General features: G+C 43.5%; 1 protein-coding gene across 3 annotated transcripts in view; it reads left to right on the top strand.

Annotated features, from left to right (window-relative positions):
* Window positions 1–14,879, top strand: part of LOC124150448 (speract receptor-like) — a 149,486-nt gene extending 134,607 nt beyond the window's left edge. For 2 of the 3 annotated variants that reach the window (XM_048400798.1, XM_048400797.1), the window contains 4 exons: window positions 162–285; window positions 7,209–7,545; window positions 8,656–8,747; window positions 10,712–14,879. In XM_048400798.1, the coding sequence (XP_048256755.1) occupies window positions 162–285; window positions 7,209–7,545; window positions 8,656–8,747; window positions 10,712–11,188 (1,030 nt within the window). In that variant the 3' untranslated portion in view covers window positions 11,189–14,879. The remainder of the gene's footprint in view (window positions 1–161; window positions 286–7,208; window positions 7,546–8,655; window positions 8,748–10,711) is intronic. The other variant, XR_007222519.1, reaches the window with a different exon arrangement.
* The last annotated feature ends 890 nt before the right edge of the window (window positions 14,880–15,769 follow it).

Here is a 15,769-nt window from a genome sequence, read left to right as displayed (position 1 = left end):
GTTACACTGTGTAACCGAATGAATACATGTGCTACAGAATTTATCATTTGTTACAGAATGCTACATTTAGGTTACAGAACGTTACATTCATCTTTACAAAATGCTACATGTATGTTACAGCATGTTACACGAGTCTTACAGACTATTACATTGTGTTACAGAATTGTAGCCGACCAGCTGATGAGGGGCAAGCAGGTGGAGGCGGAAGCCTTCGACAACGTCACCATCTACTTCAGCGACATCTGCGGCTTTACGCAACTATCATCTGAGAGCACACCGTTACAGGTAAAAGCCATGTGTGACTTTACACCACCGCCATCACAAAACACTTCCTTCCAGCAATCAAGGGTCGGTGGGTAAGTAGGATGCAGGTGTTATAAGGCGGCGTGAAATGGGGTTTAACGTCCCATTCAAGATTACGAGGGTTGATTGATAAGCTCTGAACCTCACATAGAAAACCTGACCTCAAGAGATCTAAAGGATTTGTTTTTCAACATAATCTTCTTCAACTTCATACACATTTACCAACAACGAGGGATTTTACCCCAGGTTCGTAGAAGTCCTACTGTCCAAACAGCTGCTATGACTTCAGCATCGAGTCGAACTGCGTTCCGGCTAGAGCTTTCTTCGTGTTTGGAAGCAGATTGAAGTCTGACGTAGCCAGATCAGGAGAATATATATAAGGTGGATGCTGAAGCAGGCAATGACTGATTTGCACTGGCGATATAACCTGATGGATCAGCACGCCTTTTCACATCTTCCCACGTTTCTGAGTCTTAATTTCTTTAAATGTGATTCAAACGTGCTGCACAATGTGCTCCGTTTATTGTCTGGCCATAACCTTTCCAGCTGATGAGACAGTCTTTATCTTCTTGGTGGTGGTGATGTCAAATGCTTCCTTTATTTTCATTGGCTGGAAGTGGTGAACCCAGGTTCTACCCATAGTCACAAATCTTTGCAAGAACCTTTCTGGGTCAGCTCCAAACAGAGTTAAATTATCACGAGACATGTTGTGCCTTTTTTTATCAGATGTCGGAAGCTTTGGAACCTTACGAGTTGATAGTTTCCTCGTTTCCATTGTTTCTGTGATAATGGAATGTACTCCCCTGGGAAGTTGCAGTTCAATATTTCGCTTAGTCATCCGCCAGTCGGTTTAAACCATACTCTCCATATCATCACCATCTTCTCCCTGGACGGGGGCGTGTTCAAGGTTTACACTCTGCTGCCCATCTCTTCACAGAGGCACAGGGCATCCTTCCCTAGAGTTGTACTCACATCTCCATGAACGTCGTTTGGTGTGAGCCCGTTTTTCTGAAAGTAATTGATCACTGAACATTCCTCGACGGTGTCCGTTTTCTGAAGATCACAGATGACTCCCTTTTTTACTGACTTGTCATAGCGAAACAATTTGCTCAGTTGACTCATTTTTTTGTGTGGAAATACCTCTGTGGCACAATGCATTGTCCACATCAAACGACTTCACTATTACGCATTTCCTTCCTTTGCTGCTCAGAACTAATCAATGAATCGCTCCTCGTATATCACTTAGACTAATGGTGGATTTTAGTGCTAGCCCACTGACACACGAGTCGTGCCGCAATATGGGTATATGCATGGACTATCAAGGTATATTTGGATTGTCGTTTCAAGTACACGAATTGCAATGTGACGGTCAAGTCTCCCGCGCGTCTGTCCCGGCTGTCATCGTGCGCTGTGCTGACTGTCTGAGGAAACTACAGTCTTCAGATGTCGCCGTAACGAGCTCCCATAAACGGCCTCCAGGGAAACCTACAAGGGGTTCTGCATTCATCTGACATATTCAAAGTGACAAACATCTTGACACTGAAAAATGCGATTTGGAAATAATTGTGAAGTTTTCAGAAAACACGCCATCTGCGCTGAGCATTTGTGCTGATTGATCAGGGCTTTTTTTGTTACAGAAAGCTTTTCTTCAAATTGCTTCCTATTCTTTATATTGCAATTACTCGTCACTACTTCATGCAATGGTAAACGTGGGACTGACCAAGCTGAGACTAGGTAGAGTGACTAGATGGTATAGTGTGTGATAATGTGGCCTCCCTCTGTGTTGTCACTGACATACACGAAGCTAGGGCCATCAGTACTATCTTGATAAAAACTCCAGACTCTAATAGTACATGCTTGTAGAGTGTTTGTTATGTTTGTTTGTTGTTTAATGCCGTTCTCAGCAATTGTCCAGCTATATGACGGCGGTCTGTAAATAATCGATTCTGGACCAGACAATCTAGTGATTGACATGATGAGCATCGATCCACGCAACTGGGATACGATGACATGCATCAACCCTCTCCCGTTTATCGCCTCTTACAACTAGCATATTCGCCTTTTACGGCAAGCATGGGTTGTTGAAGACCTATTCTACCTCGGATCTTCACGGGTTTGACTAGATAATATAAAGTGTTGTACAGGTATAGTGTTTCAGGTTGAGTAAATAAATGGTATATTACCATACCTCCATGTCAGATTGATGACATATGTCTGGCTCACGTTATCTTCCCTGGGAGGGTAATACCTTTCTGAGAGGGAGAATAAATCCCTTATATCCCGCCAAGAAGAAGACAGGTTGTACGTGGATTTCTGAGAGGGAGAATATATCACTTATACCCCGCTTCGAAGCCAAACGCCGCACTCTTTTTCCGAGTCAATGAAAGTCACGTGACACAATACAAGATAACCTCAGCTCACTCGAACAGCTGTTTTCTATCAATTTTGAATTTGCTTTAATTCTTTTCCAATGGCAGAGTTAAGCATGCGGGTAAGATTTGTTGGTTGTTGTTTAACGCCGCACTCAGCAATATTCCAGCTATATGACGGCGGTCTGTAAATAATCCAGTCTGGACGAGACAATCCAGTGATTGATATCATGAGCATCGATCCACGCAATTGGGATCGATGACATGCATCAACCAAGTCAGCGAGCCTGACCACCCGATCCCGTTAGTCGCCTTTTACGACAAGCACAGTCGCCTTTTACGGCAAGCATGGGTTGCTGAAGAGCTATTCTACCCCGGAATATTCACGGGTCACATGCGGGTAAGATAAATTCGTTGTATCAGTATCACTCAGGGTTTCAGCGTCCCGCGTTAGGTTTTGTACCCACTCGTGAAACTGCTACATCTTTTAGTTCATGTTACAGGTACTGTGAGCAGAAGGTATAGTGTGTTACATTAGAGTGACCAGCTGGGAAGATAAACGTGCCACTGACTTGCAAGGTCAATTGAACAGCAAAATCCATTTAATTGATACACCCGAAAAAAAATAGAAAAAAAGACATATCCATTTATCAATTGCAATTCACTAACGCAAAACTTGACGTGGGCTGCTGATATTTAACTGACAGTGATTGAATATAACATTGACTGATTATCTGTGCGATTGCCCATCTGCTGTTGTGCGCCACGTGTTCCCGTATACGTCGAGCATTGATGCAATGAATACACCGATAACTGTTAATAAAACATAGACACCATCTCCGCTGACACAAAGCAATCTTGTTGATGTGATTAGACACCTGGTGCTCTGTGTATTGGAGCACCGGTCTAGGCTCACCCAACTGTCGCTCCAGGTTGTAGAGTTCAAGGTGTCGTGTCAGGTGCAAAGCGGAAGTCACGCACACGCAGGCTTTAGGATGCCATAGGTCTTAGGGGATTGTACAAAGTGGTCAGCGCACGTCAACATAGTATTCATCAACGCGGACATGCTTTGAAAATGATCCCATTTAACCTCTTTGATATTCGTCCAAACAACAACAAAGAAGAGTTCATTACAAATTAATTAACTCTTAAAAAGAAAAGACAAACAGACGCTGTGGGGAATAAGTCAATATTTAATTGACAATATATTGTTTATGCGTTAAAACAATGTAAAAATAACTCCCGAACTAAAATGTACAACATGAAACAATAATTAAAAACTAACGAGCCCTAGGAGGGGGAGTCTTACTTTCTCGCCTGCAGGGAGAAGACTGGGCGTCATGGATGATGCGCGGTGCCCTCGCGGTAGCAGAAGCACGTGCGGATCGTGACCTGAGCAGCGGATCGGCTGCGTTGTGCTTACCGAGTTGAACTTAAATAAAGCTTTACTCATTATTTACCACTTGTTATCTTTGACAGCTCCCTGTTGTGGCGATAGTTTGTACATTTCTATTGATTGCTCTTCGTGTTAATTGACGGTAGACATCTAACACACATCGATGCATCCGAGAAATATCACACAGTACTTCGAGATATGCACTGTGGCACTTCACACGATGCCTTCGAGATATTCACCGCGACACTAAACACGAAACATGCGAGATATAGACTGCGACACTAAACACCATACATGTGAGATAAGGAATGCAACACTAAACACAATACATCCGAGATATATACAACGATACGTAACACGATACATCCGAGATATATACAGTAATGAGTAACACGATACATCCGAGATGTGGACTGCGACACGTAACACGATACATCCGAGATGTGGACTGCGACACGTAACACGATACATTCGAGATTTGGAGTGCGACACGTAACACGATGTATCCGAGATGTGGACTGCGACACGTAACACGATACATCCGAGATTTGGAGTGCGACACGTAACACGATGTATCCGAGATGTGGACTGCGACACGTAACACGATGCATCCGAGATTTGGAGTGCGACACGTAACACGATGTATCCGAGATATGCACAGTGATGAGTAACACGATACATCCGAGATTTGGAGTGCGACACGTAACACGATACATCCGAGATTTGGAGTGCGACACGTAACACGATGCATCCGAGATTTGGAGTGCGACACGTAACACGATACATCCGAGATTTGGAGTGCGACACGTAACACGATGCATCCGAGATTTGGAGTGCGACACGTAACACGATGCATCCGAGATTTGGAGTGCGACACGTAACACGATGTATCCGAGATATGTACAGTGATGAGTAACACGATACATCCGAGATTTGGAGTGCGACACGTAACACGATATATCCGAGATTTGGAGTGCGACACGTAACACGATGCATCCGAGATTTGGAGTGCGACACGTAACACGATACATTCGAGATTTGGAGTGCGACACGTAACACGATGTATCCGAGATGTGGACTGCGACACGTAACACGATACATCCGAGATTTGGAGTGCGACACGTAACACGATGTATCCGAGATTTGGAGTGCGACACGTAACACGATGCATCCGAGATTTGGAGTGCGACACGTAACACGATGCATCCGAGATTTAGAGTGCGACACGTAACGCGATGCATCCGAGATATGGAGTGCGACACATATCACGATACACCCTTTCAGTTCCATCGCTCATAGTATACTAGCTTTAATCCTAACATTTTTATATTAACTGTTTGTAACGAGCTAGCTTTAATCATAACATTCATGATATAAACTGTTTGTAACGAGCTAGCTTTAATCCTAACATTTTTTATATAAACTATTTGTAACGAACTACCTTTAATCTTAACATTCATGATATAACCTTTTTTTTTAACGAGCTAGTTTTAATTCATAATATAACCTGCTTCGCGGAAATCTCTAAAATCTAGCTGTCCAGTTTTACAGTTGTTGTAGGTGATAATTCCGTTTCGAGTTCACAATGATAAAAACGTTTGCTCTGGTTTGGCGGCGAGTTCGCGATCTTAATGAGATTACTTCCTACAGGAGGCTGGCGAGGTTGAGTTAAACTGAACGCGTGTCACGCTGGTTTTTGTGCACATCAGCTGCCAGCAGAGTAATGCAATGTTTTTCATCAGAAGTCATCTATATAAATTATTCTTTTCCTCGACTCTTAACATGGAAGTCAGTTACCCCGGGGCGCCGCAACGATTGTTCCGCCTGGTTCGGGTGGTGATAGTGAAGCCAAGTCCTTGAAACGGCCTTCTGTTGCCAAACTGAAGGTAGATTTACCATCTGAGTACAATCGTTGAAGCCCATTTCTGGTACACTTGCCGTGATATTGCTGGAATATTGTAAAAACTGCATGAAACCAAATTAACTCACTCAATCTGACTTTATTGGCAGTCTAGATTCCTTCGAGGCTGCCCTTTCTCCATCTAGGTCGTTCGCTGACCTGTATTTAAAGTAGCATTATATGTTTAGTATCTTTAAATTCGTCATGTTTTTTTCTTGGTTTTTCTACAAAAAGATATGAGTAAGTTGCATGCTGTAGGGAGTTAATTGGAGACTCGACCAATACGTTGAAGATCTCCCCTCCCCTAAGCAGGGAACGTGTTGAAGAAATCTCGCAGCATACCTTCTGGTAACATACTGACTATATTCAGACGCATACGATATAATGTCGATAAACCATTTCATAGTTGATACGTAAGTAAAAAAGGTTGTTTTAAATACATAGTTTTGAAAAATATTATGTAGATACTTTCCTTTGGTTCCGGGGCGGTCACTATATAATTATCAATATTTTGTATCTGATAAGTAGAATCCTTTAAGTAGCAAAACCTGGTATCTAGATACATTTCATTAGTACCCTGAGCCATTTTATATTGAACTGACTTGAATTTTGGGAGTTTAACGTCTACTTCACAGTTGATGTATTTCGAAGACGGGGTAGGTGGGGAATGATAAATATGAATCATTTAAAAATTTAGATAAATCACCATACCAAACAAACAATAACTGAAGGGAAAAAAACTATCTAATAATATCAATGTCTATAATATATACATATAATGTATTTATAACTATGTATTATATCTTAAGTTATTATTACAAGAGAGGGTACAGATTATTACATCGCTAATACTATATTAGGATAGCAGTAGATGTTTCAGAAACATAATATTGTAATTATATTTTCGCGTTTTTTATTATTAACATTTTTTCCAAATTCTATTTATATTATAAATATGACTTCATAAATAGAGTAGCAGTCAGTGTTGTTGTAAACACACTACTGGCCAAGCCGTCACTACTCAGTCGAGTATTAACAGACAGTTGCCTGAGCTGATCCCCACTCGACACTAATTGCCCCGTTTATCCTTAACCCACAATGAGTTAACATTGAGTTCATTTCGCCTGTTTATGTTTGCCTGTTGCATGTGTTCTAGGTTCATGTTTCCTGACACATGTTCCAATGTAACCGTTCTTCTGATATGTCAGTGGGTATCTCACGTCAACTGTCGTCTCTCCAGGTGATCGACCTCCTCAACGACCTGTACACGTTGTTTGACGCCACCATCGAGTACTACGACGTTTACAAGGTGGAGACTATCGGTGACGCTTACATGGTGGTCAGTGGGCTCCCCAACAGGAACGACAGCCACGCCGGAGAGATCGCCTCCATGTCGCTCCATCTTCTCGAGGCCATCAAGAAGTTCCGCATGAAGCACCGGCCAGACACCCTGAAGTTGCGGATTGGCCTTCACTCCGGTCCCTGCGTGGCTGGGGTGGTGGGCCTGAAGATGCCCCGCTACTGTCTATTCGGGGACACTGTCAACACTGCGTCCAGAATGGAGTCCAACGGGGAACGTGAGTGTTTGCCTTAATTATTTCATTTTCATCTAAAGCTTGCCAATCAATAACGGTTATTGGCAGAGATGAACAGATCTGCTTATGAAGTTCTCTCACATCGAGTCAAAGGAACGGATGTGTAAAGTTATGTGGGGCAATTAATCTGATGAATATTGATGGCAACTTGTCTGTATCCCTTTGTCCCACACCCAGCTAGTGTTCAGTACGTAGGGGAACCGTGTGCTTACCGTGACATGCAGGGCGATACGTCGTGCACAAGGCAGGAAGGTCGTGAACGTTCAGTGACGGAAGGAAAGACTACTGTACCACGACACTCTGTCAGATAGTATGGAAACATTTATTTAAACACCAGTATTATACTGAAGAATTTGTGTCCATCCAAGACTCTCTAATGCACATGTCATGTACTTCCCGCGCCTCCAATAGTTTGCATTTGTAGCATGTATACCTATAAGATATTTTGTCGCTTCCATTTTGTTTTATTTGTCCAAATTTAAATCATCGTCATGCCCCGCTCCTCCTCCTTCTCCTCATCTCTCTCCTCTTCTCTTCCCCGTCCGTTTGCTTCTCCTTTTTTCTCGTTTTCTTATATCCCCATTCTCCTCACTCCTCCTTCTTTCCTCACCCTCTATATTTGTTCCTCTCCTTCCCCCTTTCCTTCCCTCTCCTCCTCCCTTTTTCTCTCTCCCCCCCCCCCCCCCCCTTCCCTTTCTTCTCCCCCTCACAGTATTCATTATCCCTTCTCGTGTCTTGTTTGATTTATCACAATCCGTCGCTCGTTTACCAGAACAAGGATGGATTGTGAAGGAAACTTTATGACTTTCGTAAAGGAATCTTTATAGTCGACAGACAAGCACTGCATAGATTGGATGTCCCAGCTTCACCCCTGCCCCCGCTACCGCCGTGTCACCCTGACCCACTACAAGCACCCTCTGTGACAGACACACAAGGGACACGAGACAAACCCATATTCCATGTGTTCTTCAATTAATAACTAATTTAAAACTAGATCCGAACAGCTGGTTGGTTAAATGGTAGATTGCGCACAGACATCCCATTTATATTCTCGAAGTTATCCGCGACACTGATGTTTACTTTATGTTTCAGCATTGAAGATTCACTGCTCGCGTCAATGTGCAGAGCTCCTCCACAAAATAGGTGGCTATACAATCGAAGACAGAGGCTTTATCACACTGAAGGTGACCACGTTACGTTAAGTCATTATATTTAATGGATTAAATACGAACTGACATAATATTTATCTCCCAGTTGCAGAACTATAAAATAAAATTAGCGATGTTGCGACGCAGTAGTTCCAGCCCCTTGAAATTTCCTAATAACCTCATGTCGGGGGGCAGCTGTCAGGTTGCGGCGTTGAGATGACGTTAACGTGTCACTACTGCGACAGCGGGGTGCTATATCTTTTCCAACATTCAGTTACTGCTCTACCATGTGACACATAACGTGATATACTAAAGACAATGGAGGCTACTCCGTCAGTAGACGTGGCAAAAAGCATGACATACTAAAGACAATTGAGGCTACACCGTCAGTAGACGTGGCAAAAAGCATGATATACAAAAGTCAATGGTGGCTACACCGTCAGTAGACGTGGCAAAAAGCATGATATACTAAAGACAATGGTGGCTACACCGTCAGTAGACGTGGCAAAAATCATGATATTTATACTGGAGTTTCGCTGTCTGTAGACCTGTCAAAAAGCATGATATATAACTGAAGCAATCGAGTACACCACCAGAAGAAAGTAGCTACTCCAGGGTTGCTGTGATGTTGGTGCTGCTGATGATGCAGTGGTCGCAGCCGTCATCCAGGTCATATAAATCTTTGCTTCTGTTTGATCAAACACACTAAGCAACCCCAGAGCAGATATTACGTTACAATACGAGGGCAAGAGATATGGCCTCGGTTGCGCTGCTCCATCATAACGATCAAGTTGAAACACGAAGAAGACTGATATCAGCATGGCGTGATTCAGTGTCAGTATCAGGTAACAGATGTGGGTTTTATCCAGCAGTAAATCAGGCATAAAAGCTTAAATCCCCAGTTCGCTGTGCAGAGTTGCTTCCCGTTGGCGTGCCAGAACCCTGTTACCGTGGACTGGAATTCCAGGTTCCTCCTGATTATGATACTAAGGTTGTCAATACCACGCCCGTACCCATGGATTTCACAAAAGTGACTAATTGCGATAAAACCCTTTCAATATTCATACGAAATCGATATCGTCTAAAAACAGAGTCGACTTGCGATTCCGACATTATCGTGAGCATGTATGTGTGAATCACTATCAAATAGTGATGCCAGGTGTTCGCGAAAAGGTGAGCGTATCCTGTCCCATTGGTTGTACCCGTCACAAACACATGCAAATGCAGGTCAATTGCTTCTCACATATTTTTATGATGGGAAACGTTGACGGATAAGGTTTTGAAACCGTGACGCCCCCAGTGAAGTAGCTCGTGGGGTATGGAGAGCGACATCGCCATCACTATTTCTGAATAGTATTACACAATGAACAGAATACCTTCTCTGACGTCACAAACATAAAGCTGAGCGGAGTTTCCAGCTCAGACATACATGAGATCAACACAGTTCCAGCTCTCCGTCCGCGCATAAGCAGTCTTTCCACCAGGCCACATGAAGAGCTACACGAATAGGCATACTACGGTGTTGTACATTTTTAACACAACCTGTGCATGCGATTTGAAATTTTCAGACAGCTCATAGCTTAACTTGAAGGTCAAAATCGCTAGATCGAAAGTGCATAATTGTATTATTATATCTGTGTTCTTGTGATAGCTAGATGCATGCTACTTTCTGTTTGAAATTGGTTCCGTTTGGCTTGTCGTTCCACAGTGTTGTAATTAAACCCAAAGTGCTTATAACTTGATATTAAAGTAGCTGGGGTATGAGGCTATTGTTTTAAATATGTACCGCAAAAGACAACGTTAGGCGTCACAGATGAATATTGCGATATATTGGTGAGAGGCGCTGATTTGGTGAACTCTATTAAAGTGGGTACATGACACATGCTTTCAGTGGGAAGGCTTGGGGGATTCAGGAAAAGCTCCGAACCGGTTCCGTGTTGTAATCCCACACCGGGTCTCTCGTCCGTCTTGGCAGCAGTATAACTTGGTGCTTGTTTCAGGGCAAGGGCGAGATGAGGACGTTCTGGTTGACGGGGGAGGATGAGGAGAAGCGCCACCACCGGTTTAAGCAGCTCGCTCCTCTCGACACGACCCCATTGTCGTCCGCGGGGTCCTACAGACGTCTGGTGGGAGTCCACTACAAGGAGCCAAACAGCCCCTTCCGGGAGCAGGGTTCCCCGGGGGCCCCAGAGAAGGCGACACTGCCCAATGGCACCACTGTAAATAATCAGATTCCCTCCTTTCTTCACCCACACGGACTTTTCTCGGGCCCCAGCAGTGCGGAGTTGCTGCGCAGGTCCTCGTCCAGGCGGCGGAGGCTCAAGTTTACTGTGGGTTCTGAAGATGAGGAGATGAAGGAAAATCCAGCGGAGTACCAAAAGACGAATGCAACAGTTGAAACAACACCTCTCATATTGAGGAAAACTGACACTGGAGAGGAAAATATGCTATTTTCTAGATGCACAAGTAGACTGTAGCAGTGGGGTGATTTATGGGGGAACTGTGTTGTGTATTCCCGAAAACTATAGGTAAATTCTGTTGGTGTATTCCTGAAAAATGTGGGTGAATTCCTGGAAACTGTGGGTGAACTGTGTTAGTGAATTGCTGGCAACTAGGTGAACTGTGATGGTGTATTCCTGAAAGCTGGTTTATTTATTCCTGGGAACTGGTTGAACTGGTTGGTGTATTCCTGGCAACTGGTTGAACTGGTTGGTATATTCCTGGGAACTGGTTGATGTTTTCCTGGAAATTGGTTGAACTGGTTGGTATATTCCTGGAAACTGGTTGAACTGGTTGGTATATTCCTGGAAACTGGGGTGTATTCCTGGAAACTTTTTGAACTGGTTGGTGTATTCCTAGAAACTGGTTGGTGTATTCCTGGGAACTGGCTGAACTGTTTGGTGTATTCCTGGAAACTGGTTGGTGTATTCCTGGGAACTGGTTGAACTGGTTGGTGTATTCCAGGAAACTCGAGGTGTATTCCTGCAAACTGGTTGGTGTATTCCTAGGGACTGGTTGAACTGGTTGGTGTATTCCAGGAAACTCGAGGTGTATTCCTGAAAACTGGTTGAACTGTTTTGTGTTTTTCTTGGAAACTGGTTGATGTATTCCTGGGAACTAGCTGAACTGGTAAGGATGAAGGAAAATCAAGCGGAGTACCAAGAGACCAATACATTAGTTGAAACAACACCTCTTATACTGAGGAAAACTGACGCTGGAGAGGAAAATATGCTATTTTCTAGATGCACAAGTAGACTGTAGCAGTGGGGTGATTTATGGGGGAACTGTGTTGTGTATTCCCGGAAACTATAGGTAAGTTCTGTTGGTGTATTCCTGAAAAATGTGGGTGAATTCCTGGAAACTGTGGGTGAACTGTGTTAGTGAATTGCTGGCAACTAGGGTAACTGTGATGGTGTATTCCTGGAAACTGGGTGGTGTGTTCTTGGGAACTAGTTGAACTGGTTGGTGTATTCCTGGCAACTGGTTGAACTGGTTGGTATATTCCTCGAAACTGGGGGCGTATTCCTGGAAACTGGTTGAACTGGTTGGTGTATTCCAGGAAACTCGAGGTGTATTCCTGGAAACTGGTTGAACTGTTAGGTGTTTTCCTTGAAACTGGTTGGTGTATTCCTAGGAACTGGTTGAACTGGTTGGTGTATTCCAGGAAACTCAGGGTGTATTCTTGGGAACTGGTTGAATCCGTTGGCATATTCCTGGAAACTGGCTGAACTGGTTCGTGTATTCCTTGAAACTTGGGATGAACTTTGTTGATGTATTCCTGAAAACTTTGGGTTAATTCTGCCTTATTTGAAAAGTCAACGCCTTGATTGAGAAACCTGAGATCTTGCAAGTGTTCCCCTGTGGTACCTGGTATTTATCGAGATTTAATTACCCAACGCACAGGAGCCATTGGGTGTGTGGATTAATATGTACGGCTGACAGAAATGTGGAGAAAAGTCCTCAGGGATGAAGTCTGGGTTGAGAACTCAGAGATACATTTATCATTGATGATGGATACAGTCATCAGTAATTCAATGCTCAAAAGGCGTCCTCGGTTTGGACAACTGTGAGATATGTGAAGAGCATAAGGAGGTTTCACCAGTAGCTCCTCATTATAACCACTTTAGGCTTTTTGAGAAGCTGTGTTTGACCGGTGAAGACTTCAACACAGGATGGTGGAAATCAGTGTTTGACCTGTGATAACTTCAAAACCGGATGGTGGAAATCAGTGTTTGACCTGTGATAACTTCAAAACAGGATGGTGGCAATCATTGTTTGACCTGTAAGGACTACAGTACAGGATGGTAAAAATCTGTGTTTGATCTGTCAGGACTACAGTACAGGATGGTAAAAATCTGTTTTTTGATCTGTGAGGACTACAACACAGGATGGTGGAAATATGTGATTGACCTGTGAAGAAATGCAACACAAAGTAGTGGAAGTCTGTGGTGCCACAGGGGTTGCCTCACTGGGACTGTGTCATGGTTGCCATCACTAGGACTGTGATATGGTTCCCATCATAAGGGAAAGTATCATGGTTGCAATCACCAGGAAAGTGCCATGGTTGTTATATGGTTGCCGTCACTAGGACAGTGACGGCTGCCATCAGTACGACTGTCATGGTTGCCATCACTAGGACAGAGGTGGTTGCCATGACTAGGACTGTGTCATGGTTGCCATGACTAGGACTGTGTCATGGTTGCCATGACTAGGACTGTGTCATGGATGCCATGACTAGGACTGTTTCATGGTTGCCATGTCTAGGACTGTGTCATGGTTGCCATGACTAGGACTGTGTCCTAGTTGGCATCACTAGTACTGTGTCGTGGTTCCCATCACTAGGACTGTGTCATGGTTGCCATCACTAGGACTGTGTCATGGTTGCCATGACTAGGACTGTGTCGTGGTTGACATCACTAGGACTGTGTCATGGTTGTCATCACGAGGACTGTGCCATGGTTGCCATCACTAGGACTGTGTCATGGTTGCCATCACTAGGACTGTGTCATGGTTGCCATGACTAGGACTGTGTCGTTGCCATGACTAGGACTGTGTCGTGGTTGACATCGCTAGGACTGTGTCATGGTTGCCATGACTAGGACTGTGTCATGGTTGTCATCACGAGGACTGTGTCATACGGTTGCCATCACTAGGACGGTGATACGGTTGCCGTCACTAGGACTGTGTAGAGGTTGCCATGACTAGGACTGTGTCATATGGTTGTCATCACTGGAACTATGTCATACGGTTGCCATGACTAGGATTGTTTCATGGTTGCCGTCACTAGGACTGTCATGGTTGTCATCACTGGGACTGTCATGGTTGCCATCACTAGGACGGTGATACGGTTGCCGTCACTAGGGCTGTGTCATACGGTTGTCACCACTAGGACTGTGTCATACGGTTGTCATCACTAGGACTGTTTCATGGTTGCCGTCACTAAGACTGCCATGGTTGCCATCACTAGGAATGTGATGCGGATGCCATTGGGATGAATGCATGTGGTAACAGTCACTAGTGGTGTGCGTACATGGAAGGGCGGGAACAATATCCGTATCTTCGATCTGTACAAATGGATATCGTTGTTGCGATATAATCACAATTAATCTGTATATACGGAACCATATAAGCGCTCTATTCACCTTTTAAGTGTATATATGAAGCGTACTAGCGCTGTATTTACATTATATTGTATATACCTATTGACGTATTTAAGCGATATATTACAACATTGTGTATAAAAGCGAGTTTGTGCCATCTGTGCCGGATCTCTGCTGGCGCCCAACACACGAATCTGTGATTGACATGTTAATATCCTCGTCCTTCAATTCGTGTATTTTTATTTTGAAATGAAAGAAACCGCCGTCATATAGCTGGAATATTGCTGAGTGTGGCGTTAAACAACAAACAAACAAATAAATGTAAGGACAAGCAGCAAGTAGGGTAGGCTGTTATGTTTCAGGTTTTCCCAAACTTTAACCGTCGCCTCTGCCTGTGGTTATTCTAAAGATTAATTTTCCGTGGACTTTCCTGTCGTTCCATTTTCTTCCAAATGGCGTCAGGCAATGTCGTTACAAGTTAGTTCAAAGAGCAATGTCACGAGATAAAAGAAACACAATCTTTCTCAAAATGTATTATTGCATTGGCCATTAAACCTTTTCTACGTTGAGTGCCAGGCTTTGAAAAGGTTTTCGTTAAGATCAGGGTCAGCGTTAATTCTTTTGTAACATTTGGTGGTCCATTTGTGAGGTATGGTTACCTTTACAGCCAGGTTTATATGCTTATTAACAAATCATTCCGAAACAATTGTCAATTACATTATGTCAAAGGTCAAGGTCACATTTTGAGAAGAAGTATCGTACTGGCTCTTGAATATGACACAAAGATTATTGACATTAGAGCATATCCTACAATCGACTAGTTCCACATTGGTACATGCAATGAGAAGGTCGAAGAAAATATCACTAAAATATTGTAGTTTCACTTTCTCTAAAACATCAATAATAAAGATTTTGTCATTAAACTTTGAAGATACCCTCTTCAGAATGTGGCGCTGCTTTGAAAATCGAATTGATCAAAATAGTCAAAGGTCAGCATTCAGCATTCTTGTAAAACATGGTTACATTGTTGTCAGTTCATGGTTTACTCTACAGTAAGGAAACCTTATATTTGCACGTATTTACAACGTGACATGTGAAGGTATGGCTGCCAAAGGTCAAGGTCATCTGTGAGGTCATTGTGAAACGTGGTGGTTCCATTCATTGGTCTGGCAGTGCATGGTGGTAGATCTGCGGAGCTTTGAGGAAATGGTTAAAGGACTGCGTCTGTTTTTGCACATATTTGGAGCTCAAGCACTGACGTTGCAGACCGTACATTGCTTTATCAAGATGATCTGAGATAAACCACACACTCATGGAACGTCTAGATCCCAAGGTGAAACATATGTAGAAACACAGTGAGTGAGTGAGTGAGTGAGTGAGAAACAGAGCGATGAGTGAGATAATTTGGTTTTACGCAGCTTTTAGTAATATTCCAGCAATATCGCGGAAGGGGACACT

Source organism: Haliotis rufescens, unplaced genomic scaffold (genome assembly GCF_023055435.1).
Source record: "Haliotis rufescens isolate VD_foot unplaced genomic scaffold, xgHalRufe1.0.p SCAF_20, whole genome shotgun sequence".
Classification (NCBI taxonomy): Eukaryota; Metazoa; Mollusca; class Gastropoda; order Lepetellida; family Haliotidae; genus Haliotis; species Haliotis rufescens.
This window is presented reverse-complemented; position numbering and strand designations above follow the sequence as displayed.